The 25,329-nt window shown below is 35.1% G+C and overlaps 2 protein-coding genes across 2 annotated transcripts; both read right to left on the bottom strand.

Annotated features, from left to right (window-relative positions):
* Positions 1-1,644: 1,644 nt before the first annotated feature.
* Positions 1,645-3,195, bottom strand: LOC108221282 (pentatricopeptide repeat-containing protein At4g35130, chloroplastic-like). The gene has a single exon (XM_017395170.2). The coding sequence runs from the start codon at positions 3,193-3,195 to the stop codon at positions 1,645-1,647; it is 1,551 nt and encodes a 516-aa protein (XP_017250659.2).
* Positions 3,196-5,206: 2,011 nt separating this feature from the next.
* Positions 5,207-22,995, bottom strand: LOC108222887 (rRNA biogenesis protein RRP5). Its single transcript, XM_017396847.2, has 40 exons — positions 22,772-22,995; positions 22,477-22,685; positions 21,717-21,860; positions 21,356-21,529; positions 20,937-21,036; positions 19,786-19,901; positions 19,540-19,662; positions 19,388-19,459; positions 18,503-18,595; positions 18,060-18,173; positions 17,850-17,972; positions 16,538-16,723; positions 16,374-16,448; positions 15,887-16,023; positions 15,261-15,395; positions 14,894-15,039; positions 14,738-14,803; positions 13,959-14,065; positions 13,630-13,710; positions 13,458-13,532; positions 13,277-13,378; positions 12,902-13,070; positions 12,669-12,817; positions 12,437-12,520; positions 12,249-12,349; positions 11,917-12,070; positions 11,767-11,841; positions 11,526-11,673; positions 10,167-10,776; positions 9,606-9,666; positions 8,754-8,899; positions 8,484-8,667; positions 8,099-8,197; positions 7,594-7,967; positions 7,324-7,500; positions 6,435-6,531; positions 6,180-6,344; positions 5,868-6,098; positions 5,715-5,798; positions 5,207-5,605 (listed from the first exon to the last, which is right to left on the bottom strand). Exons 1-40 carry the CDS (start codon positions 22,917-22,919, stop codon positions 5,498-5,500), a joined length of 5,742 nt encoding a protein of 1,913 aa, XP_017252336.2. The 5' UTR covers positions 22,920-22,995; the 3' UTR covers positions 5,207-5,497.
* Between the last annotated feature and the right edge of the window lie 2,334 nt (positions 22,996-25,329).

Here is a 25,329-nt window from a genome sequence, read left to right as displayed (position 1 = left end):
CCTTAACCATATTTGACATACTCACAACCCCAACTGTCAAATGTTCACATGGGTTCCTAATATTTCCTTTCCGCATGTTTTATTTTTGGGTGTCAATAACAGAAAATGTCAATGTGTGCATCCTCACTAAAACCAACAATTAATATCATTATCATCATATAGAGAGAGGAGTATCGAACCTTTTAAATCCATCAACTTCAGTACATAAAACGAACATTGGGACAGATCTTTGTTGGTTTTGGTGTGTGCGCTATGTTACCGCTAAAAGTGTCGCACTTGACTAAAAATGTCCAACATAATACGTGTCCGAGTGTCGGACTCGGCAATATTCTGAAAATTCTACATGTTTTTCGTCTAAAATAAGTGTCAGACTCGGTAATATTTCGAAAATTTACATGTTTTTTTGTCTAAAATAAGTGTCTGAGGTCCATACTCATGTCCGAGTGTCTAGTGTCCGACACGGGTACTTCAGACAGATGAAAAATCGGGATAACACAGTGTGTTTGTGTATCTGTGAAGAGTGCCAGATTGAAAATTAAGGAGTTCCCGAGCAGTGAAAGGCTCTCTGCTGGAAGATGTCTAGAAATCGATTTTAAGTTTTTAACCTTCATTTCTCCTATATATGAAAACATATCAGATTTTAGCTACCAAAAGAGAGCTAGGTTTTTTATTATACAGAAAATCAACCACCTAAAAATTGGTACTGTACAGGGCTCAGTTATAACAGGAGGGTTTTGTGTAAATAGACACTTACATTTGGAGATGTAGACATATGAATCGTGTCTAGAAAAAGGCCAAAAATTACAAGATGGGACCAAACAGTGATGCAATTAATAGTTTAATACAGTAATATCTAAATCCCAGAATACAACTAACATATATCATGGAGTTCAAAATTACCACCAGATCAATGGATAAAAAGTGGTGTTTTCTGTGGCATACCAAGGACTCGTAAGAAAGGAAAATTTCCGTTCTCAAATTCAGAAAATGGAAATGGAGAATGCACTATATCAAATGAAATATCAACTTAAATGATACATTAGCAAAGCCTCTTTTCATGATTAACATCGGAATGTTGGTAAATGATCCACTCCGATACAGACAGAGGATTCTACTACAGCTGCAATAATCATAAATGCATGGAGAACATCGAAGTTTCCAGAAACTAGGCCATAAAAGCAGTTTTATCTCTTCTGTCCTAATTCCACAATACAATCGGTGTTCATCATACCACGAGGAAGGGTTATAACCTGCCTTATTACAATTCCAGTTCTCCTGATTTATAATAATACAAAAATTTCTCAACTCTAATAACCAATACAGCAGCTAAAGAAAAATCACAGTGACATACTGCAGATATTTTATGGAGACTACCTGGTTATAAAATAAAGAGAATTATACTGAATCCATCACAAGTTAGCAGGAGTAAACGGCAAGCGCTAAACATGTCAACTACTTTGATTTCATGTAAAGATTTAATGCAACAAATGGTTTGATCGAGTCATATTAGCTGATTAAAGATTAAGGTAAAGAACCAAGCTCTTAAGTATGTACCTGCAACTTCCTACTTAAGCTACACAAAGTATCATATATTTCGGCCACCCGGGGATGAGATCTACTCTAGCTGCAAAAATAACCAACCTGCTAGCTTTCTATGCAGGTCCACCCAGGTTGCTTTACAAGATTACTATCTTGGACATAATTTCTAATTTCTTCCACATCAGACCACCCTTCCAAACTAGCTTGTAAGTTGCTTAACAGAGTATGGTATCCAGCATTTTCTGGTTCCAACTTAAAGAGCATTCCAGCAGCAAATTTTGCAAGCAATTGATTTTCATAAACTCGAGAAGCTGAAAGGAGTGATCCCCATATTCTACAATCTGCCAAACTGACAAACTTAAGAATAATACCCAATGCCTCTTTGAGCATTCCAAATCGACCCAAGAGATCAACAATGCAAGTGTAGTGACTTAGATCAGGTTCAATGCCAAATTTTGATTTCATGGAGTGAAAGACTTTGCAGCCATCTCTCAGCAGGCCAGAGTGGCTACAAGCAGAAAGTATGCCTAAAAAGGTGACACTGTTTGGTTCTACTCCCTCCTCTATCATGGAATGAAAAATTTGCATTGCTTCATTACCCATTCCATGTGTACCAAAGCCCACAATCATTGATGTCCATGCCACAAGATCCCTGCAAGGCATTCTGTCAAAGCAGATTCTAGCAGATAAAATGCTTCCACATTTTAAATACATGTTCATAATAGATGTTTCCAGCGGTGCAGTCTTGTCCTCGAACAAGTTCTTAAAACAGTAGGCATGAACACTTTTACCCAGATGCAAGGATCCCATGTCACTGTAAGCTAGAATGACATTGGTCAAGGGTTCAGCAGTAGGCTTCAAACCAGAAGATAACATTTTTCTAAACAACTCAATAGCCTCTCTAGAATACCCATTATGAATAAATGCACTCATCATAGCATTCAGCGTTATATGGTTTGTAAAAGAAAATTCACTATATAACTTTTTAGAAGAATCCAAGTCCTCGCACTTGGCATAGAAATCCAGCAAAGAAGTTTTCAACATACTGTCATACTGTCCACTTTTAATGGCGAGGCAGTGCACCTGTTTACCATAACAGATTGGACCATCGTCTGAAAACGACGAAACAAGTAGAGTTAAACTCTCAATACTGAGCACCGCCCTATCTTGCATTACACGAACACAATCAACCAATTTCTTAATGTCTCGTCTCAAAGAATATAAAGAAATCATTATATTCCACGACACAACATCCATTTTATCATTTTCACTAAAGAAAACTTCTGCATCATCAACACAACAACAATCCGTATACATTTTCAAAACTGAATTATAAACACTTTGATTCCCCAACAACCCACATTTCACCACATATCCATGAAGTTGTCTTCCTCCATTTACACAATGACAACACCCCTGAAACATCACCATTAAACTCACATGATTCGGTTTAAACTCCATCCGCAACCCATTAAACAACCGAAAAGCACCAAAAACACTTCCTTCCCTAACAAACCCAGAGATCATCGTAGTCCATGAAACCAAATCTCTCACAGACATTTCATCAAACAACTGGACCCCTATCCCAGTCTCCCCACATTTCACATAAATATCAAGCATCGTATTACAAAAATAAACATCCGATCCAAACCCCATACGTACAGCTAAACAATGTATAATTCTTGCACATAACAAGCTATCTTGACGCAACAAAACAGCTTGATTGATAATAGGAAAAGTAAAAGAATCATGCAAAACACCCAACTCTCTCATAGACTTATACAGACTAAACGCAGAATCAACCAAATTGTTATCAACATGAGCCTTAATGATACAGTTCCACACAAATGTATTTCTATCATTTAACCCCTTAAAGATTAGATTAGCACTATTGATGTCATTGAACTGAGCATACAGAGATATAAATTTGTGTGTACATTGAAATGAGGTAATAAAATGAGCATGAAGTTGCTTGACTAGTTCAAGGTTTTTGTAATGGGGTCTTAGGTGATGGGTCTGAAGTAGAGGAGGTATGGAAGTTGAGAAATGTTGATATTTAGCGTAGAAAAGAGATGAAACTCGAAGACCAAGTGATAATACATTTGGAAGAAGATTGTGAGAAGCAATTCTGACCAAGATTTTGATGTTCTCTAGTCAGCCAAGTGGTGACACGGCAGTATCAGGTCTTCTCGGTCTGAAGTGAGACTCACATCGGATCAGTGGACAAAATATTCGCCAAATTCCGGGAATTTTTCACCTAATATTTCGTGCATCATTTTACTTGTGGTTTTCGAGTTTTTGCGATACTTTCAAAAATCATCTGAAATTTTCAGAAATCAGAGGGTTGTGTCTAGGTCGCTCTTGATAATTTGTATTTTGAAAATTAATACCTATGTATCAATTAAATACAAATTTTAACTTTCATTTATTATAAATTTTATAATAGATTTAAATAATAGAAAAAGTAATTTTTCATTATTAACCAAAATCATGGTTGAACAGGGTAATCAAATAAACAAACGGTAAAGTAGGCACTTTAGTTGAACAGTTATTCTTAGGCAAGACCAAACTAACACCTGCTGCAAGACATTTAATGAGGTTGAGACATCTTTCTCCTTGTGTTGCTGACATCAAATAGTAAATAGATACTCTTGTATGCAATACAGTTTTATGTAGGACGAAGAAATATCCAAGTAGAATTCAGAAAATATTATGGAGGAGTATAATTCAATTAACATCTCTAAAAAAACAAATAAATAACAATACTCAATTTCACAAAATTATCTTCTTTATTACAACCATTCAACAACCAAATCACAAAATCAATCCAAATGATGATCATGCAATCGTTGAACAATAGCTGAAGAACATGATTAGCCCTTACATGAACAAAAAATTACCTCATATCTTTAGTCATAGTTGTAATTTCTATTAAAAAAAATCTTTTTAGAGATGATCCTAGAAAATTGTGATGAGTTCTTGTTCTGCGATATTATAACCAATTGATCGAGGTTGTTCCGACTATAGAGATGAACTAGAAAATTGTGATGAGTTCTTGTCCTATGATATTCTAGCCATGTCCCAAACAAAACATAATCTTGCATTCAAGTTGAAAATTGACATAAGAGAAGAGCATGATTATCACAATAGAATTATACGAATCACGAGTGTGTTATATTTACTAGTGCTTCTAGAAAATCATTTATTTTAAATTTAATCTTATCCATAACCCGATCCAACAAAAATTAACTGGATCACCAATGTCTCCAAAGGATATGAGTAATACTCTCTCGATTAGTGACTTGAGGCTTAGAACCATTCTTACAATTTATTTTATAGTAAAACAAAAACTGTACTATTCAATAGCTTTTCAAAAAATAAGGTTGCAACATTATATGAACACAATATTGACCTCACTACAATAACTTCATGTTTTACTTGGACTTCAGAAATTTTATATACTAAAAATTAATCGAGCTGAACAGACGTGTCTAGTTTCACAATCATGCATGATGGCACAACTGCAATGGAGATGGGAGACTAATAATAGATCTATTTGTCGTGAACCATTTATGCGCCTTTCCACCATTTTGTTGCAAAGAATAATATGGAAGTAACATTGCCTTTGCAAGCCTGATTCTAGGCAAAGAAGAAAAGTACAAATATATAGTTAGAAGATCCAGCAGGATAATTACACAAGCTGTTTACAGAATAAGAATAAAATACATAATTATGGAAGAAAAAAAACCTTTATTATCATAGACTGTGATACAATTAGATTACAACACATCTATTTTGGCAGTACAAAATTTCAGCCATCATTGGCCACCTCCGGTCTATATAAAGATATCAAGCTTGGGCGTTCTCGCCACACATCATTGCCTCCTGTTAAAATTTAATTGTTTGAAACCTGCCTGTGCTGGCTCTTGCTCAAATCCTCTCGTTATATATGATTGTATCAAGCACTGGTGCTATCCACATATTCCATTGCCTTTCTTTTTACATATTCGATGCGTTCTTCGTGACCAAGAGATTTCTCATACTCCAGATACTTCTTGAACAAAAACTGCATTATCAAGACACATGTAAAAACCAAGCAAAGCAAAAAGTAACTATTATATAACTTGATAAACTTATCAGGAGGATATGTGCTATGCTATGACAGATATACAAACCTTCATCTTTTTTGGTGGAAGGCTTAAACTTATTGCTCTCTCGAATAATGAACGGATGACATCCATGTCACCGAGTCGAATTTCCTGTTAAGAAAAACAAATTAGATACAAGGTGGAGACAGTTTCGGCCAACCCTCAAAGAAAGTTATTTACTTGATCAAGATAAATGCTCCACAAATCTGTCCTTTTTGGATACTCCCTAAGCATTCCCTCAAACATAGATCGTCCTCTATCAGGTACTCCGCCTTTAAATTCAAGAATAGCTGCCTGTGAGATGAACTTTATATGCTTGTGCCGAGGAAGGCTCATAAGAGCACGACTTACAAGGGGCTGAACACCATCCTGTTTTTGTTTTAGAAGTATCTGAATTCGCCTAAGCCAAACCTATATTTAAGAAGAAAAAGAGTTAACAATTCAAGAATCTCCGGAGGAGATCCAAAGCAGTTGGCACTAAATAGCACATACCTTGCAAGAATGTTTAAACTTCTTCACCATTTTCTCGATAAGTTCATCAGCCAACTTTTGCTGCTCTGGTCTTTCGGTTCTCTCATACATACCAAGTAAAGCTAAATGCACTTTCTTAGGATCACAATACTGCAATGCTCTTTGAAAAATTTTTGCTACAGCATCCTAGAGACAAAACACAAAGAAACCAGTCACTGAGTGAATGTAAAATATGTTCTTAAGAGTGGATTATAAAAAGAAATATACATATCATACCTCTGGCGGATTTCCATATTCATTCTCAAGATTAAAAAAAGCAACCCAGATATTTAGCTTTTCAGATTCTTCACGGATGTTGATTGTTCTCAGGGCCCTACAAGGTTTTATTCCAAAAGAAGAAACAAGTTAAGCACTCACAGTCTGAAAGGTCACAAACCACAACATTTCTTGTCGCAGTCGTCTTGTATATATGCATCTAGAAGATTGCTGTAAAATTTCATATGTCCAATTATACTCGAACAACTATAAAGGTTAAGGCACAAAATTGAAAATTAAATAAACTGAATACGGAGTACAATATAACAGAAAAAATAGAAAGTTATATAATTCCACTACGCCAGACAAGGATTTTTGAAAGTATTTTCAAAACTGAAAGGAGAAATATTCTACTACTATGGTAATTTCCATTGAAAGAGCTACCAGACCATAATTTGAGGATTATGATAAATTAATAGGTATAGGGATAAGAGCTGTGGACAACTATATTTTATACGTTTTCTGTTAATTTACACACACACACACACACACAGATATATATATATATATATATATATATATATATATGAGGGAGAGTGGGGGATAGCAATCCAATTCTATTATTTATTTATTATAATTATAATTCTGTAGTAGATGATTCCCTTCAGTTGGTGATTTTAGTGAATGACGATAATGGAAAGAAGAAATGAGCATTCATCCAATAATTGAAAGGTGCAACCCTAGTTTGAACTTGTCAAATGGAAATAAGTAGGGAAGAAAATTATACACCAATAACTACATATCATTCTAAAGTTACATCCCATTCCACCCCCATTAAGTTCCATCTAACTAACGCAACATGAGTGTTAATGTAGCAGTAAAGAGCTGCTCAAGAGTCAAAACTTTGTACCTTTCAGCAATTGACCGGGCCTTCTCAACATCAGATAAAGATATCATAAACTCCATATATTTTATCCAGAGAAAGCTGTTATTAGGGGAATTTCTAATTAGCTTCTCAAATTCATCAGGAGTCCTCGGTACATCTTCCTCGATCAGTCTTTCCTCAGCAGCACTAATTTCTCTTTCCCTGTATACAACAGTTCAATGAAAGGAATACTTGAGCTTTGGAAACTATACACCTGGTTAAAAGTTAATCAATCTCTCGAGAGGGCAGTGATACCTCTCTTTTTTTGCTTTTTTCTTTGCCAATTTGTTCCTTTGTTCCATGGTGTCATTGTTATCAACATTCTCAAGACTTTGACCATCTGCATTGCTACTTACAAGGGAGTTCTCTGCATCATCTAGAGCAACCTCGAGGGGAAGGACCGAGGCCCTGGATTCCACTTTAGAAAGGACTGATGCCCTGGATTCCGCTTCAGAAAGAATAACAGCCTTTACAGAAGCATCATTAGACATTATTTGTTCATCCTCTACCATAAGGTTCTCCTCGGAAGCATCATCAGACATTTGGTTTAAAGGTGTCTGGATATGTGCATCATCACTCAAGTCTGAATCTTTCATCCCAAGAGAAATCCTGTCTCTATCTTTGTCCACCTGGTAATAAAATTGAAGGTGTCACAGCTGAAACTTGGAGCAGAACTATATAGCATCCGAGACAATCCACCTAGTATGAACTGCTTATTGCAACAGTTTAACATTACATGATTTACAATGTCAAGGGGTACCTTCAAAATCTTCGCACTAACTCTCTCTCCAACTCTGTATTTAGCTTCAATATCTTTACTATTTTCCTCTGGAAGCTGTGAAAGATGGCACAGTCCAACCTAGGCAAGAGAAATACTCAAGCATTAGTAGAAAAAGAAGTATGCGTGCATACACCTAGGAACATGAAAAAAACACAAACCCCACAACAGTTTTACTATTAGGAATGGTAAAGAGGGAACAACTGTTTTTAGCAATAGGGCTGAGTAAGCATCTGAGGTATATGACTTAAAAGTAAAAGACGATCTATAAACAATTGTACAAGAGAAGTACCTATCCACAGTACACAAATTATGGTGTTAGAAACAGGTCAAGTAGCTGTTCAATTAGAAAGGCACAGTTTCTTACACAGTTTGTCTGATCAATAGAGATAAATAAGCCAAAGGAGGCAACACCCCTTATATACCCAGAAATGATATCTCCAACACTAAGGCTGCTTGAATCAGCTATTCCTTTATTTGAGGCTTTCGGTGTGTTGCTTGTCCTAAGAGTGACTTCAATTCGCATTGACAGAGGCTCAACAGATATTACCCTGAAATGCATTGCTTTGGTAAATTATAAGTATATAACAATGCTGTACTCGATAAATCATAAATAGAAAGTCACACAGAAACTTACTTCCCATTGACGAGCATTCCAGTTGGGAACTGCCTTTCAGGATTTTCAACAAATCCATCAGACAAATTTGAAATAATTATTCTTGCATCAAACTTGCGTGATAGCATGATGAAACATCCCTTGGGTGTAACATTCTTAACATAGCCCTAATAACAATTGTAGAGGCACAAACTAATGTTTAGGACATGATACTGCAGATGGTAATGATTAAAGCTAATACATTAGTCAACAGCCGCACACAGATTAATTAAATCTAAACACTTACGATCACTATATGTATACCTTTCTCATGTCTTTTTTTAAATGTAATTATCTGTTATATTAGTGCATGACATTATCTGATTAAATATCTAGTGTCTATCGTCTTTTATGTGGCATCCTTATATTTGTGTCATGTTGGTGTTTTTTGCACTTTTGAAGCTGGGGGGTCATTGTAAATAGGCCTCCCCGCTTTCATCAAGTAGAAGCAATGTCAGCAATGCAACCTCCCCAGACGCCGGTCCAAGAGCAGGATATACTGCATATATTTGGTTTGCTTTCTAACTTTAAGATAAAACGAGAGAGAAGAAATTAGCTAACGATGGTCTATTTGGTATCATTACATTTTATTGATAGAACTCATTCAACTGGATGGAGCACAACTTCGAAGTTAAAACCCAGCAAATTCATAACACTTTAACCTTTAAGACTATGGAAGCAGTAGTAGATTTTTATATGCATGCATATAAGTACTGAGGTTTGTATTAAAAATAATGATTTGACAAAAAAAATAAATAAAAGAAAATTAAAAAAAAATTATTTCCATATACAACAGCATAAAACCTTAAAATAAAGTATCCAATTATAAAGTACCTGCACTGCTTCATTAGGACGAATATCTTCCAATTTCTCCACACGTTTAGAAATAGGCTGCCTGAAAACATTAAAACATCAAACTCTCGAAGAGCTTATTCCTCATATGACACGTATATTCTAAAAAAGAAAATGATTTCCAGACAAGAATTAACTATAGAATATAAGCCCTATATTGCATGCCTTGCTTTTAGATACCTTTTCTTCGCTAAGCAGCTTTACTTTTCTAATGGCTCCACAAAACATTAGTTCAAAATTTCAAATAGTAATAGATTTACCAATGAATCTTCAATTTATGAAGCATGTACTCCAACGCATAAACATAATATATTAATACCAGAAGAGAAAGATAGGACTGGGCTAAAAACAAAAGATTGATGGGCCCCACAGTAAATGTAACAATTTTTAGGTAATGACTTTTATAAAGCAAACAGGGGCCAAAAATGAAGCACTAAGCAAAAGATAAAACTGCATCTCAAATTATGTCAACTAATCAGTAAATATACATACCAGATACAGAAGACAGGATACAAAATAAGTAGCATTATTACTAAATCATACCCCATTTCAGCTGGTTTCTGACTCTCCATGCCGGCTGAAGATGAACGTAGTGACAGCTCAATGTGGGTAGTACCTGTAACTGAGCGGCTGATTTCTAGGACTTTGCATGTAACAAATTGCCCTTCCCTATATCCAGATAATGGATCTGGTACCCAATCATCTGTCAGTTCTGTGTAATGAACCTTACCATAAAGGTGAGGATCGATCTGCACAAGCAGGCCACCGATACCCGGTAAAATTTTAAAAATCCGGCCTCCAACAGCCTGACCTTCACATAAATGAGCCGAAATTTCTCTCGAAGTAGGGTTCGATACATCTCCATTTTCTTTCTCAGGAACAACCAACGGCTGCATCACCACACGTAAAATCTTTTTCTCCTTATCAGTACTCAAAATGTAGCCATTCAGAGCTTGACCCACATGAAAACGCTTCTGAAATTCCTGAAGCTCATGAGGTTCACATGCACTGTCAAGAACATACAGCCGAGCCCTTACATCACGAGTTATTGATAACCAAACCCAGTCAGTATCCACCTTGTACACAAATCCCGCAACACTTTGGCCAATCACATAACTGAATTCTTCAGCAGTAATTTGGGCCCCTGTATCAACTGGTTTCGAATAGCGCAAAAAAAAAATAAGTTCAGTGAAATATATGACAGGACTTTACTAATTAAATATATGAGAACTGAGAAGTTTTTTACAGAACATTCATCCTACTAATATGTTCATATTCCCCTTGTAGTTTAAACTGAAAATCATGCGTTCATCAATATTCTCTTATTTTCATTTGAACTCGACGTACTATTGATCTCAATTTGCCTCCTACAAGGCTTTTAAAACTTCAAAAATTAAGCAGGGGGCAACCCATTCAAATTAAAACCCTTCCACTGCTGCTCTCTTATAATGTTGTTTCAGCTAAGCAATTGAAGACTTTCAATTTCGCTATTGATCAAATCCAATCTTTTTACATCTTAAAACAATCCACTCACAGTTTTTCATGTGTATAGGATAACAATGGGGAATCATACCAGTCAATTTTTTACAATTACATGTGCCAATAAAAAAGTTTGCAAGACAGAGGGAACTACTAAAATTCATTTTATTAGTTTAAAACAGCACGTAATATAGACTTACTGCAAGAAACTGTGTGCAAAACCAGTAACTTACAACACTTGAAGACGCATATAAGCACCCTAAAAGTAATGTACAAGGCAGACAGTAATGAAAAAGAAAGCTTGCAAGAATTATGGTAGTAACCCAATGGTATAGAGGCATCAAAAATGCTTGTGAAGCTATTATGGGTATACAGGTGGTCAGTTATCTAGCCTAGACAAACCAATCTTGTGGTTTATTTTACCTGCAAGTAATGAAGGTTTGATAGAAAGCTCCCAATTAGAAAGTTTCTTAGAACTTTCTAACTTCTTAGGCTTTGAGACAATCTTTGTAGTTAGCATCTGCCCAACCTTAAAGTTGCTAAATGGATCTTCAACAGTATCATCATTTGCCTAAAAATAAACCACCCAAGATTACACATGACATATTGACAAGAATAAATAATTCTTAAAAAAAAAAAATCATGTAATCAAGCCTATCAATACCTCAGTTATGTGTACTCTCCCATGCAAACTAGGTCCAAATTTGACTCTCAATTCAAGAGACTTTATCTCAGTAATCTGAAAAAAATTATGAACTTCAGATAAGTGCATCCAAAAGGGAAAACTAATAGGTGAGCAAAATATAACTTTTACCTCCGCCTGAACAAGGGTTCCCACATCATAACTCAATTTTTTTTTCGCCCTCTTTGAACTGGAAGTCTCCTTCTGTTCACTTATAGAGTTAAGAAGTAGCAACAATCTTCCTGCTGTTGATTGACTTGGAAGAGCTACTACTGTCGCACTTAAACTACACCAAACAAACAATTCTGTTTCAAACTGGAAAATATATAGTAATGGATGAAAAGAAGTGTCTGACAACCAACATTTGCTAGCATTCTAACATTCTAATTTAAAATATTCTTCAATAACATAAAATAAAAAAGCAAGTGAGAAATAAGAGAGTAAAATATTATAAATGTTCTTACCTTTGTCCAGGAACAAAGTGTTTAGGAGGCAACAACTGAGTGTTGTAGTCCTTTACAGACGCATAACCCAGGGCAAAGTTATACTCGGGTATTGAAAGAACCTGAATTAAAAAATGCAAACAAAAGTATATAAATTTTAGCAATGTCAAATTATTAGAACAGAACAAAAAGTAAAAAGAGACACTTGCCAAATAATTCTCTTTTACAATCTCAACTACTGCATTTACAGCTTGGTGCAACTCCATGTCTTTGTGTGCTTCCCGTTTGCGTTTCTAAAATCAGGAGACATACAGTATGCATCATTCTCTGATCCAAGATGGGATGTTGGAATATATTTCCCACTAAATGTTCAATTCCCTGATCTGACCAATATAAAGATTATAACCATAAGGTGACTATAGTGAGCAACTTAGAGAATACCTTTTTCTGAGATTTAAGGCTAGAAGTGCTCTCTTTTAACCTATTAACAAAATCTGGCTTCAAAGATACATCCACAAGGCGTTCCATCTTGGAGATATCAAGAACCACAGCTTTAACAATGGATCCAATCTCCACAGAATGTCCACCCACTGCACGATTTTGTCAAACCAAACAATATAAGTACAATAGTTCTGTAACTATGATGTTTTCCTACACTTAAACAAGCGACTCACATTGATATGGAGTTATAAAGCCAAAAACATCATCATGGTTCTTAAAGCGGATAACAGCTCCGATGTTCTTGGTCTCTTGCACCTCGCCCTCTATAAGGCTACCAATACTGAATTCTTCAACCCATTTCAACTCCGAACCATTCGAGTTCAATGATTGCAGCTTTGCAATCTGGAACATAGGGAAAAAAATGTGGAGAGGACACAAATGAGCACATATGAAACTGTAAAACTTAGATTCTGTTTAAGCTCTTACGTACAACAAATGATCAGAAAGAACAGAATCTATCATATAAGCATCTAAACAAGGTGTAAACACAGAGAATGTGAAAAGCAAATAGGTCTCAATCTCTTTTTCAAAGTTTGTTTATAGATTACCTTTTCTTCCAAAATAAAATACTCCTGAATAAAGGACCCATCCGTTGAGGAGCACATCAATTGCTTCAAAGATAGTGTCATTCTACCAGTTTCGCTATTTATCTGGATAGCAAAAGGTATGGAAACTGAATTTCTGAAACATATTCCAAAGCCAGCATTATACTCTCAACCCTTCACCTACCTCAAGTATGTTACTCCGAACAGATTGTCCAATATTAAATACTGTGGACAGATTAACCCTCCAGTCATCAGTGGCCTACAAAGAAGAGGAGCTACAAAATAAAGCACCAAGTATATATGAACTTCGGGTGTGTTCATACAAAATACAGGAAAATTAGTTCAATGAATTTTACCTTGCTTTTTGGAGCAAAACCAGTCAAGCGCCCCATAAAGCGGACAAAGCAACCCGTTTCAATTATGTTGCACACATATCCCTGTTTCCCGAAGCATACTTAAATCATATGATCAAAACATATCACAATAATAAATACAAAAATAATCAAGTCCATATTATTTTTTATAGCTTATCATCCTTAAAAATAATCAAGTCCCAGAAACCATATTTCATCTTTAAAATGACCTTCCACGATGATTACTTATCATTCTCACTTCAAAAGTTTTGACACCAAAGGAGAATATTCTGACCATGTACATTCTATATGGAGGTAACCGACTATCTTACATGGACAACTGAATGAGGGCGAATCTGACTGACATCCAGAGGAAGTTGGTCGCTCGAATTAATGAGCGAATGTTTAGCAGTGAGAATCAGGCTGCTGCTTTCAACATCTATAGCAACCAAAAATGAATTTCAAAGTGTATTAGCTACAACTATACCTTGAGAGAATTATGTTTTTACACTTAGAGCGGAGAATTATAGCTTGAATATCCACAAGAAAGGATACGATAAAATAAAATTATAACTTGTAACTAATAAGTATAAACATTTTTAAACAGAACATCAATTTAATAAAATCTACAAAAATTAGCAAGTTTAAACATTTCTAAACACATCTCCATACACACTTTTTCCTCGTTATCATGCAACACATTTATATTTCTTTCAACTTCTAAATAAAGGTTAAACATGATACATATTGCTTGCTCATTCTTATAGAACGTTAACTTCAAAAAGATTTCCCCTTGCATTTTATTTCACACCGAGGCCAACTGACTTTGCGCTTGCAGAGGATGATTTTATTCCCCTAGTAATTCATATATCTCATCCAGTAATCCTTCAAGTAATATATTTCGACCTTTATCATGTTAATATATCCCAGATACAAATCTTGACTGCTCAGGTCGGCAGGAATGCAGACAAAATATATACAAAGCAACTCAATTTTAATCATTACAGCTCATCGTAGCAGTACACTCTGCCTTGGTAACTTTGTGCACATCAAACGCGAAAGAGAAATTATGAGCATTTAAAGCTGGGGAAAAAATAAACAAAGAGAATACCAAGGACCAAGAGTCGATCAAACTGGTATCCTGGCTTCAAAGCTAACTTCATTATGGCAGCAAGCCCTGTGAAGCAACACCACAGAAAATCAGTACTTCAACTGATTAAATGAAAGCAGGGACTGGCCAAAGCATACAAGCATGATGTAATATCACCTTGGTTGTCAGCTAGATGTTCAGTAGAAAGAGTGCCCTTCATGTAACCATTAACGTCACTACTAATTATAATTGAATTAGGAGTAACCCGTTCAACAACACCAGAAATGAGCCTTCCTGGTTTGACCACATCATCTTCGGAAATCCTGTCAACATATAATAGTGTAAACATATTATTGACTCTGATTGGCCTACGTATGTTAAATGTTATTGGGTAAGTGAGGGTAGGGGAGGGTGGGGGCTACTGCGATTTTGAATTAAATAATAAAAGACCATAATGACCATCTAGAACATATACTTTATGTACACACACACACACACACACACACACACACAAATATATATAATTTATTCATAGAATTCAAACCTTGAAGGCGACATTATAAAACTAAGGTTGATCCGTCGTGAAGCAGGAAGAGAACTTATGACTCTACATTTCACCACCTCCTCAACATGATAGATCGAGCTTATTTCACTCCCTTTATCCAACCCTAGTTCAGATCTGAAACAAAATATAAAAATCTCATTTTCAGATGTCAAATCAGAAGAATATTAAGCCTATTATCTTTGAACTAAGCAAAAGTATGTAACCATGATAATGCTAACTAAAAATAGCTAGACAATCATAGAAAATTATTGGCAGATTTGCTTTATCCCTTAATGAACTAAAGCATGTACTGAAAATTAAATACATCGAAACTAGCATTTCCTCATTAAATACTTAAAATTCTAGCATTTCCTCAATAAGACTAAGCAGAGATAAAAGAGTATGTCAGCTAGTCAATAAATTGTCCTGCACTCGTTACATTAAGCAGCATATAAATTTCTCATTATCCCCAATACATGCCTGAATAAATTAGGCATTAATCTTGCTTTTCATAGTAGTTATAAAAAGTAAAAAAAACAGACTGTTAAGAGAATCGAAGAAACAATAAAAGAACACAAAGAAAGGTATAGTGAAACTAAGTAACCAATATGAAGTCTCTTGCCAACCTGGGAGCAAACCCTTGCACTCCATTGTAAAATCTGACGAAACAACCATGTTTCTCAATTTTCGTTATCCATCCATGGGTTATTAATCCTTCAGTTGCATCAGCATAGGAGCAAAGGATTTCAAGCTTTGATTTAACCTAAAGTAACAATGGAAACAATCTTGTATTAACTTAAAAATACACAGCTCGTTCACGAGTCAAGAACATACAGAATGGACAAAAATATAATCATACATTAGAGCTGTCAGCTGTGTACATACAAGCATACTTGGAACAAGCGAGAAAACCACAAGGTAATATTTAAAACTGTATGACTGGTCATATGAGTTTCGACATTTATTATATGCATCAACGAAGCATAATTAATATAGTAATAAGAACAGAAATAAAATAAAGCCCACTTAAAATTATTTAAGTTTATTGTTTCTGAAACTGAAAAGACAGGAAAACAAAAATAAATAGAATTACAAATTCGAGAGACTGCATACAAGTGTTTTCTTGTGAGTAACGGTAATTCTTTTGGACTTGCAACCAAGAACACGGAAGATTAGTTCCGCTCCAACCTGAAAGAATTGTCCAAAAAGACACATAACAAGGGTAATCAAAGACATAAAACTCAAAAGCCATAAACTAATGCCTGCTAGAAAATCACCTGAAACTTTTTTCTAGGCTTAGCTATGTCGAGTTCCGACATATGACGTAGAGGACAAAGTGCCTTCACCCCGCTAGCAAGTTGTACGATGGCACCAAAACTATCAACGACAATAACTTTTCCCTTGACAACCATACCAGGCTTAACATCGGAGTGGGTGAAGACAGACCCTTCAAAAGCACTAGTCTGCAAACATAAAAAAACAGGGAAACAGAATTCATTATCGATTGAAAATTAGTAGGTGAAATTCTGTTTGATTACAGCCATTAAGTAGTCAATTGAATCCCTAATTTTATGGCATGTCACTGTACTAAAGGTCAGCCTAGGCGCTAGGCAGTAACTAAAAGCCAAATTTTAAGAAAATCACACCATTTAGTCTTCTTTTGCAAAAACTTTTAAGATTAAAAAAAAGAAAAAAAGAACTAACACCACCAATGCACAGTATACAATCCCCCATACTTGTATATGTATGTATATAAATATAGTACATGGAATGTCAAATACCCCAACAACTTTTATCCATGCCACAAATGATATGTGCCTAAACAGAATTTCTGGAATCTGAACAAGTTCAAATTAAAAGAGAAGTAGCAAAAAGTAACATCACCATTCCTACTTTCCACTACATCACTAATCCTATTGCCATTCAAAATTAGGTAATAATTGGAAGATTCCACCTTGTAAAAATGCACAATTTCGTTATATTAGAAATTGAATATCATCTCCAGCATCAGCCACCCAAAGCACGATATGACAGCACAAGTACAGGGTTGGATGCTTCTTTCTAGGCAGTCAGTTAAGCAATTTGGAGTCATTTAATTACTTCAAGCCTAACAATTATTGCATTACATTATTTCTGTAAATGAAAATTACTACGGTTTATATGTAAAAGTTCAATCGTATCATCGTATGTCACTTTTAAGCGTGATCTTTTCAGCATATCTGTAAGGAATAGCCCTGCGGATGTACCTCTTCTCTTGATTTTACAAAAGTTGGAGCCCCAAAGGGGGTATGTGTTTGTTAGTAATTAAATTTCAACCAAAACCACTATATAATAATTTTAAAAAATAACCACTTTAGATCAATTTCTATCCAGAAGTTCTGCTGACAAGAATTCACTTGATTAAACCATAGTAATATAAATGCTAATTTGTAGGGCAATGTCTCTTGCTTTTTTTTTTTTAAAATTCAAAATGAAGTTTGGCAATATTAACAGAAGTTAGAAGAAATTCACCATCTTCATATACACATTAGCATTTTGTTAGATAAAACATGAAGAATATAATGTGGTAGATAGATAAACAAAAGTAACCTTCAAAACACCAGTAGCTAAGCCCTCCAGGTGCCTGAACCCAAGAACTCTAGCACGAACATGACTTCCTTCCTTAAAACTTTTCTCTAATTGGCGAATTTCTTTGTCAGATACATCGAAAACCTGCAACATTGTGTTTCAGTGTCTCTCCTGATATGATCAAGTAGACACAGTGAACAATCAAACTGAACTATCTGTGTAGAAACTTACACGGACATACGCTGGAGTTGGAACTGGTAAGGAGGGAACTTCCAAAAGAAGGCCTAATCCTCTATCAATCCTGATCACCTTAGAATTATCAAAGATATCTCCTGCATTTACAAGCTATTTGACAGATGTTATCACCAGATAAAAAGAGTAACAAAACCAATTTATTGCTAACTAGACGTACTAGAGATGTGATTGCATAGTCATTCAGAATGCCTGATTAATACTAACGAATTTGTATTGATTTATACAGGTAAATCCATTTTCTTATTCACAAAACACAGTACCTAGTAACAAAGTCGGGTAACTAAGTATTTCAGACATACCTTGTAGCCTACAACTGCTATACAACAGAAAAAAGGAAAGAAAAAAAAAACTAAAACTCCAATGAAATCACATGTTTCAAACCCCGGTTTAAAAAGAGTTATTATAGTCCAAAAACTTACTGCAGGTGGAGCTTTGTTATGGATAAGATTGGGATTCAGAGTCAACCCAACAGCTCTTGTTGAAGGATCAACAAATAATATCCGAGCATTTACCTAAGCCAAGAAACAATTTACGGTAAAGTGGCCATATTACAATGTATGAAAAATAAAAGACAAAAACAAATTTGACCAAAGAAACAAGGCACATAAATATTTAACTTGCAAATTTACATTTTTTAGTCCTGGTTCTAATTTATCTATCAAAGCAATGACCAAAGACTATTATACTTGAGCCTTTCAAAATTAGTAAAGAAAGCGAGACCATATCCATACATAATTACTACTGCTCCCTATTTCTTTAACTTGCTCTTATTCTTTTGGACAAGAAACTAAAATATCACAGCTAACTACTCTCCATTTTAAGCGAAAAACATTAAGAATAAATTTTATTCTTGATGAAAAAAAATTAAACATTCAAAACCATTATAATAAGTCGTGGTCCAAGATCAATTTCTCTCAGCACTGCAATACACTACACCATAAATTGCTTTACCTTTTATATAGAATAATATCATTACCTTCTTATATATTAGTATATGCTTATTGAACCCTGTTCAACAATTTTCAGTGAGCCTGTATCAGTGGCTTAAAATACAACGAATCCAAATCTGAAAAGAATTGGATCTAGTGGCAGGCTCATCAATTAGCAAATGGTACCTAGAATAGTCTCCCATTAAATCTGTACCACGTAGGACTTCTCATAAAGTAAGACATTCATATAAGTAGTCGGTTCCAGATTCATAATTCAGTTAGTTCTCTACATCTTCCAAATCATGTTTTCTTCAATAGCTAAGAAAAGATGAGCCAAAATATAAATGTCGATCCCAAGACAAGTAGGAACGTTACCTTTTTATGTTGATTGTACTCTTCTTTCCATTTTGAATTACAGAACGGATTCTCCAGATTAAAAATATCAACCTGCAAACAGATGAGTGATGTCAGACATCTATCGAACATAACCAACCTATTACTTGACTAGAAAGTATTCATGAACTTACTGTTCCGGAAAAATATGTAAGAAATGATAACAATATGCCATTCTCAAGGGTTGACTTCACATGAGCATTGACCATCATCCCAGGAACGAGATGATCAATTGAAATACCCTTAATATCTCTAGTCTACAATGAAATCAAAACTTGAATTAATAGGCAATAAAAACACTGAAATTAGAGCAGATAAGTTAAATATTACAATAGGTGACACAAGACAAAACAGTTTGGCTTCTTTCAGAAGTGGCATACCAAACATTTAGACATCAAATCACTGTCAGAACAAAGATAAACTACTTTTCGACTTCTATCAACACTCTTAACTACTCCTTGTAAGAGTTTGCCAGTGTGCATAATAGCCCTTCTTCCTGCAATGAAGTTTCAGGATCAGGTTTAAAATGTAACAGGATTAATAATGCATAACATAGTTAACTCTAATATATATAACAGAGAACGAAAGTAGCTAAATGCAAGTAGTAAAAAAATAAACAATTTAATGACATGGCTACATATTAATATGTTCCATCATCAGCCTGAGAAACCTCGAAGACTCAAACAGAAGTTTCATTGGACATGATACTTGACTCAAGCTGTAGACTGCAACCACATCCTTAGAGTAATTATATGCAAGTTTAGCCAGGATTTTTATGATACTTTTGTCCAATTGAAAATATTGAAACGTCTGAATCCCTACCAAGCAAATTTTAACATCCTCTAAAAACAGCAACAGCTACATGCAATTTTAATAAGCTTATGCTTGCTTGTATTGCAAGAACAGTCTAAGGGACCACCACAAGGTCAGACTCATATGCGGCCCTCGACATTTGTCTGATCCTCACCATTGCTTTTAAGGTTACAGCCTTTACTCAATAAACTATTTAACTTTCAAGGGTAGCGATAAGCTTCGGGCCCAAGTTATCTGTTCTTAACATAGTTAAATGGAAGTGAAATGCAAGGAAAATTGACCCCTCAACCTATCTTACTGGAGGGTAATATAATTCGTATGTTGTGCACAGCATATCATGTGATTATTAGTTCTAATAGTGAATGCCTAAATTCAGTTAGAGATTTGTTACGAGTGTATTATGTAATTACAGGGGAATATCTGGTTACCTACAACTCACATAATACTTATCAATCAAGGCTTACTCGAGTCAGATATACGGAGTATTTGCCAATGGAAGAGCCTCTATATGTCTGCTAAGTGCTAACTAAACTGAGTGTAGAGATCACTCTTAATCATTTATGCACAGATTTATATGGCAGCTTGACAAATGAAAACTGGAATGATCCTTACAATCTTCCATAAGTATATACAATACATCAGATCTATCTGGCGACTTCTAGACCTTTTACTTCATTAAGAAAACAGGACTTCAAATAAGCCGATAATAAGTAATTACCAGGCTGAATTTCTTCAGACATAAACCCTGTAAATGAAGGCAGCCCAAAATGAAGCATGTACCCATGGTCTTCAATGCTTTTCACATACGCGCTAAGAACCTTTAAATATAAACAATCATAAGAACAATGATAAAACTTGAAATCAAGTAACAGACAATCATGTGCCTCAAATATAGCCCTAAATCTATTTATTAAACAAAGATGAGTCAATTAAAATCAGAGGTTTTACAGATGAAACAAGCAGGCAACTATAAAGGAGGGTAGTACTTTTGGCTCTAAAAAGACTATATATATTCCTGCGGTCCTGCCAACACTCACCACCCAGTAATTGAGACACTTTTGAATCATTTAACTACAACTATATTTGGAAAACCACCAAGGGAAAAGTAAGAGATAATAAAATTAGATAATGGCATACCATTCCATCTTGAATGGCATCTAATGTTAAATTCTTGTACAGCAAAGACAGGCGCAAGGAAAGCCACAGCTTTTGTTTCCCATTGTCTTTCTTGTCAGCGTCCAATTTCAACACAATGCATGGAACCAACTGTCCAGTATGGTAAATGCTGCATAATATATTCCTTTCTGGTTCCTGCAATTAGGGGGAGAAAGGGGGAGGGGGATATAACACATTCCTGTTAAATTAAAGTTAAGTAGAGGAACCTACTTTTATTAAACGTTTACTTCTTATACAGAAATAAAGTCATGAATCAGAAAATTAAATGGAATCAAAAAATTCTTAATATAATGAAACAGATATCATTGTCAATTCAGCATACCCCTCTTCCTTTATTATCTGAAAAGGAATCAAGTGCTTCACAAGAATTAACTAGCCCACGTAGTCCCCCTGGCAGACCAATAACAATATCTTTTTCATTCACCTCAGTAATTACACCCCAAAGCTTCATTCCCGGAGAAACATTCTGCAAAAAATTGCAGAAGAAGACTGAGACACCTTAAAATATGTAGCTGGAGTTATTGACACATCTAAGCAATTTATAATCAAATTTATAAGTAACATATAAGTCTATTCACCAAAAAGGTCCCTGCTACCAATTCTATAGATATTATGGATCCATTTCAGTTCAATATTATATAAGCATCAAGACTGTGCCAGAAAGGTGCACAAAAAAAGAGTAGAGGAGCAAGGAAGAAATATCAATGTCTGTACGTATAGCCACAACTTCAATTAGGAAAGTGGCAAAAAAACAAATTGTTTATCCTCCATAGGCTTCATTTGTATTTACCTTTTCATCTTAGATTAAATAAATTGTGAAGTGTTAAAAAACTTCCATGACAGTTACATATGATGCTTGTTCTCTTAATTTTTTTTCGTAAACACACAAATGTCCTCCACAAGTTGACATATTTGGTAGCAGTAAAAATATCAACTAAATGCACTTATAATCTATCAAAATGTACTTGCATTATACTCTTCGCAAGTTAACAAAATGTGCTTAACTTATGGTTACAGCAAATTCTAACCTAACAAAATGACCTCATTAATCGCAGTATCAACAAACTCGAAACAAAGCATACCTTCAAGGTAATTTTATTAGCAAACCTCGGTAATTTCCCGGTAAGTCCCTCACCAAATAACGATCCCAATTCATCATCCTCCGCTCCAAAACTTCTACTCTGCACCTTATTCTTCCTCCTCTTGGAATCTCGAACTTCGGAATCGAACTCCGCATCGACTTGCTCCCGAATTCCGTTCCGCTCCTCTCTCGTCAGTGAGCTTCCGCCACCTACACCACCACAATTCAAACACACACAATTTACACATGTGCACACACAATAAGTAAGTCAGTACGTGTAAAAGTGAATAATGAACCTCTCGGGAAGTCAGGAACGTCGTCGTCTAGGGGAAGAGGAGCTGGTTTCGAAACGGCGTCGTTATTGCGTTTGAAAGACGGATTGTGAGGCTTTTTGAAGGCTTTATCAGATTTGTTATTGTTAAATTTCTTTGCCGGAGGCGCCATTTTGGGGTTTAGAAGAAGCCGGAGGAGGCTTAACAAGGGTTTTAGAGAAATTGACTGTTACTTATTTTCCGGGTATATATGTCTCTGTGTGTATGGGTGCAAACCTACTGGACTTCATGTATTGTTGTTTGGGCTCATACTTGGGCCTTCTTTTTTCGCTCACCAATGCAAGACGCGTTATAAATTCTACTCCTGGGTCTCGGTTTTTGTCGTCTAATTTTGATTTTTAACGATGAAAATTTAACTAAAATTTATATATCTTTAAAAATATTAAAAAATATATAAATCAGTATAAATTACATATAATTTATTTTAAAATGTAAATTTCAAGCTTTTAGAATGATAAAAAAATATCTTAATTTAATAAAAAAATAGATAATTGGTCCATTGAAAGTCAAAAGTAGACAACTAAAAATCGACGGAGATAATATGTTTCTAATTGCGTAACTTTAGTGATGGTTTTTTTTTAATAAAGCTGAATATGATTAATTCAATAAAGCATCTAACAAAATAGTCTCCAACAAACTTAGGAGGAGTCGACATAACAATCAAGTTATTAAGCTCGACAAGTAATTTTAGTCATTTCATGGGCTAACTGTTTGCATGTTTCCTAACATGAACTATCAAAAAACCAACTCTCCTGCTAATAATATTCTTGCGGTGTTGCACCAAAGAACCAAGCTCGAGATAATTTTGATAACTCCTATTAATTGCATCAACGCTCGATAAAGAGTCACACTCTCTATGATTGCTATATTCACTTGCAAATCCTCCAATCAGGATAAAGCTTCAAGAATTGCTATAGTTTCAGCTTCAATAACTTGAACCGACCCTGCAAATTTCCTCATTTTACTCATGATAATCTGACTTTGATAATCTATAAGCACCAGACCCACCGAGAAATGATGCTGACTTTTTTAACAGATGCGTCCACATTCATTTTCAGGGTACCTTCATTTGGACTTTGCCACTTACATCTTTGTTGCTGCAGATTATTTCCTGATTGCGAGACTGGTCCACATTCATTTTCAGGGTACCTTCATTTGGACTTTGCCACTTACATCTTTGTTGCTGCAGATTATTTCTAGATTGCGAGACTGGTCGAATTCTGATCTTGATTAGCAATGCGCTCATTGTATGTTTCATACTTCACTCAACACTAACCCCTGGAGACAAGGTTTTATTCTAAAAATGTGCTTGTTTCTTGAAAACCACAACCCCATAATATTGCTGAAAGTTTAATTAGATTCTCCTCAAATTCACTACTCAGACTGTTTAAGAGTCAATTTAGAGCACTTTCCACGTCATCAAAGAATACACAAGCCCCGGCCTGCTCCAACACTCCTGAGTGAAAACTACATTGAAAGAAAAAATGGATATATAAGGCTTTATATTACAAATTGTGTTAAAATCTTTTTATATCATCTGTTTAAATTATTATGTTTTTTTCGAAGTAGTGTCATAGTTGATGGCTTTGTGATCCTATATAACGTTTTTGTTTCGTCGTTAATTGACAATGGGATCATTTTAGATAGATGATGTAACAGCCTGATTCCAACCATAACAAACACAAAAAAGATAAACAGCTAAAAACCTTCAAGTTAGATCATTACAAGATTTTACAAATCAGGGGAGGTTCCCAGGTCTGCAGCCTATACATAGCAGCAACTACCAAAAATCAAGATTTTAACTAGCCAACTTTATACAATACTAGCCTAAAACTAGTACAAAGTATCACACCTCCTGGTACAAAATTCAAAAGTCATCTGCTCACTTCACACATCCAAATTGTATGATCAAAAGTAGGAAGATATTAGACTACCCAGCCCACTTGTACTTTTGCTCTAGTTCTGGTGTTTTTCTGAAAATCATAAATCATCACAAAAATGAGCATTGATATGCCCAGCAAGTCCGATAAGATAAACACAGGAAATATTTCAATTTTGTAGGAAGCAGGAGTAGGCAAGCACACCAATAAACCAACAAATGAAGATAAAAATATACCCGCAATCATGTAACCTTCATTTACTAGAGTGATCAGCTCTAGTGGCCATCAATTATGTAACATGCATGTACTAAATCCATCATTTGTGGCTGATTACCATCATTTAGCCACATAAAACATAATCGCAAGCCAATAAGTAGAAAAGATTATATACCTTCTATGTTTATCAAAAGAGCCAATACATAACTAGCAATTTACTCATCAGGATAAGAAAGTGGAGACAAAGTGATGCTTGTTACTCGACCACATCAAAAATCCCTTTTACTTTCAATAGAGCTCACTATAATTCACAATAAGGCTACCAAATTAAAAAGAAATAAGAAGAAGCTCACAAACCTCAACTGGAAACCAACAATCAAAGCAACAGAAATAAGGGAGAACAGAGTAGACTACGAAAAAAAAAAA

The sequence above is a fragment of the Daucus carota genome, chromosome 5 (genome assembly GCF_001625215.2).
Source record: "Daucus carota subsp. sativus chromosome 5, DH1 v3.0, whole genome shotgun sequence".
Lineage (NCBI taxonomy): Eukaryota > Viridiplantae > Streptophyta > Magnoliopsida > Apiales > Apiaceae > Daucus > Daucus carota.
This window is presented reverse-complemented; position numbering and strand designations above follow the sequence as displayed.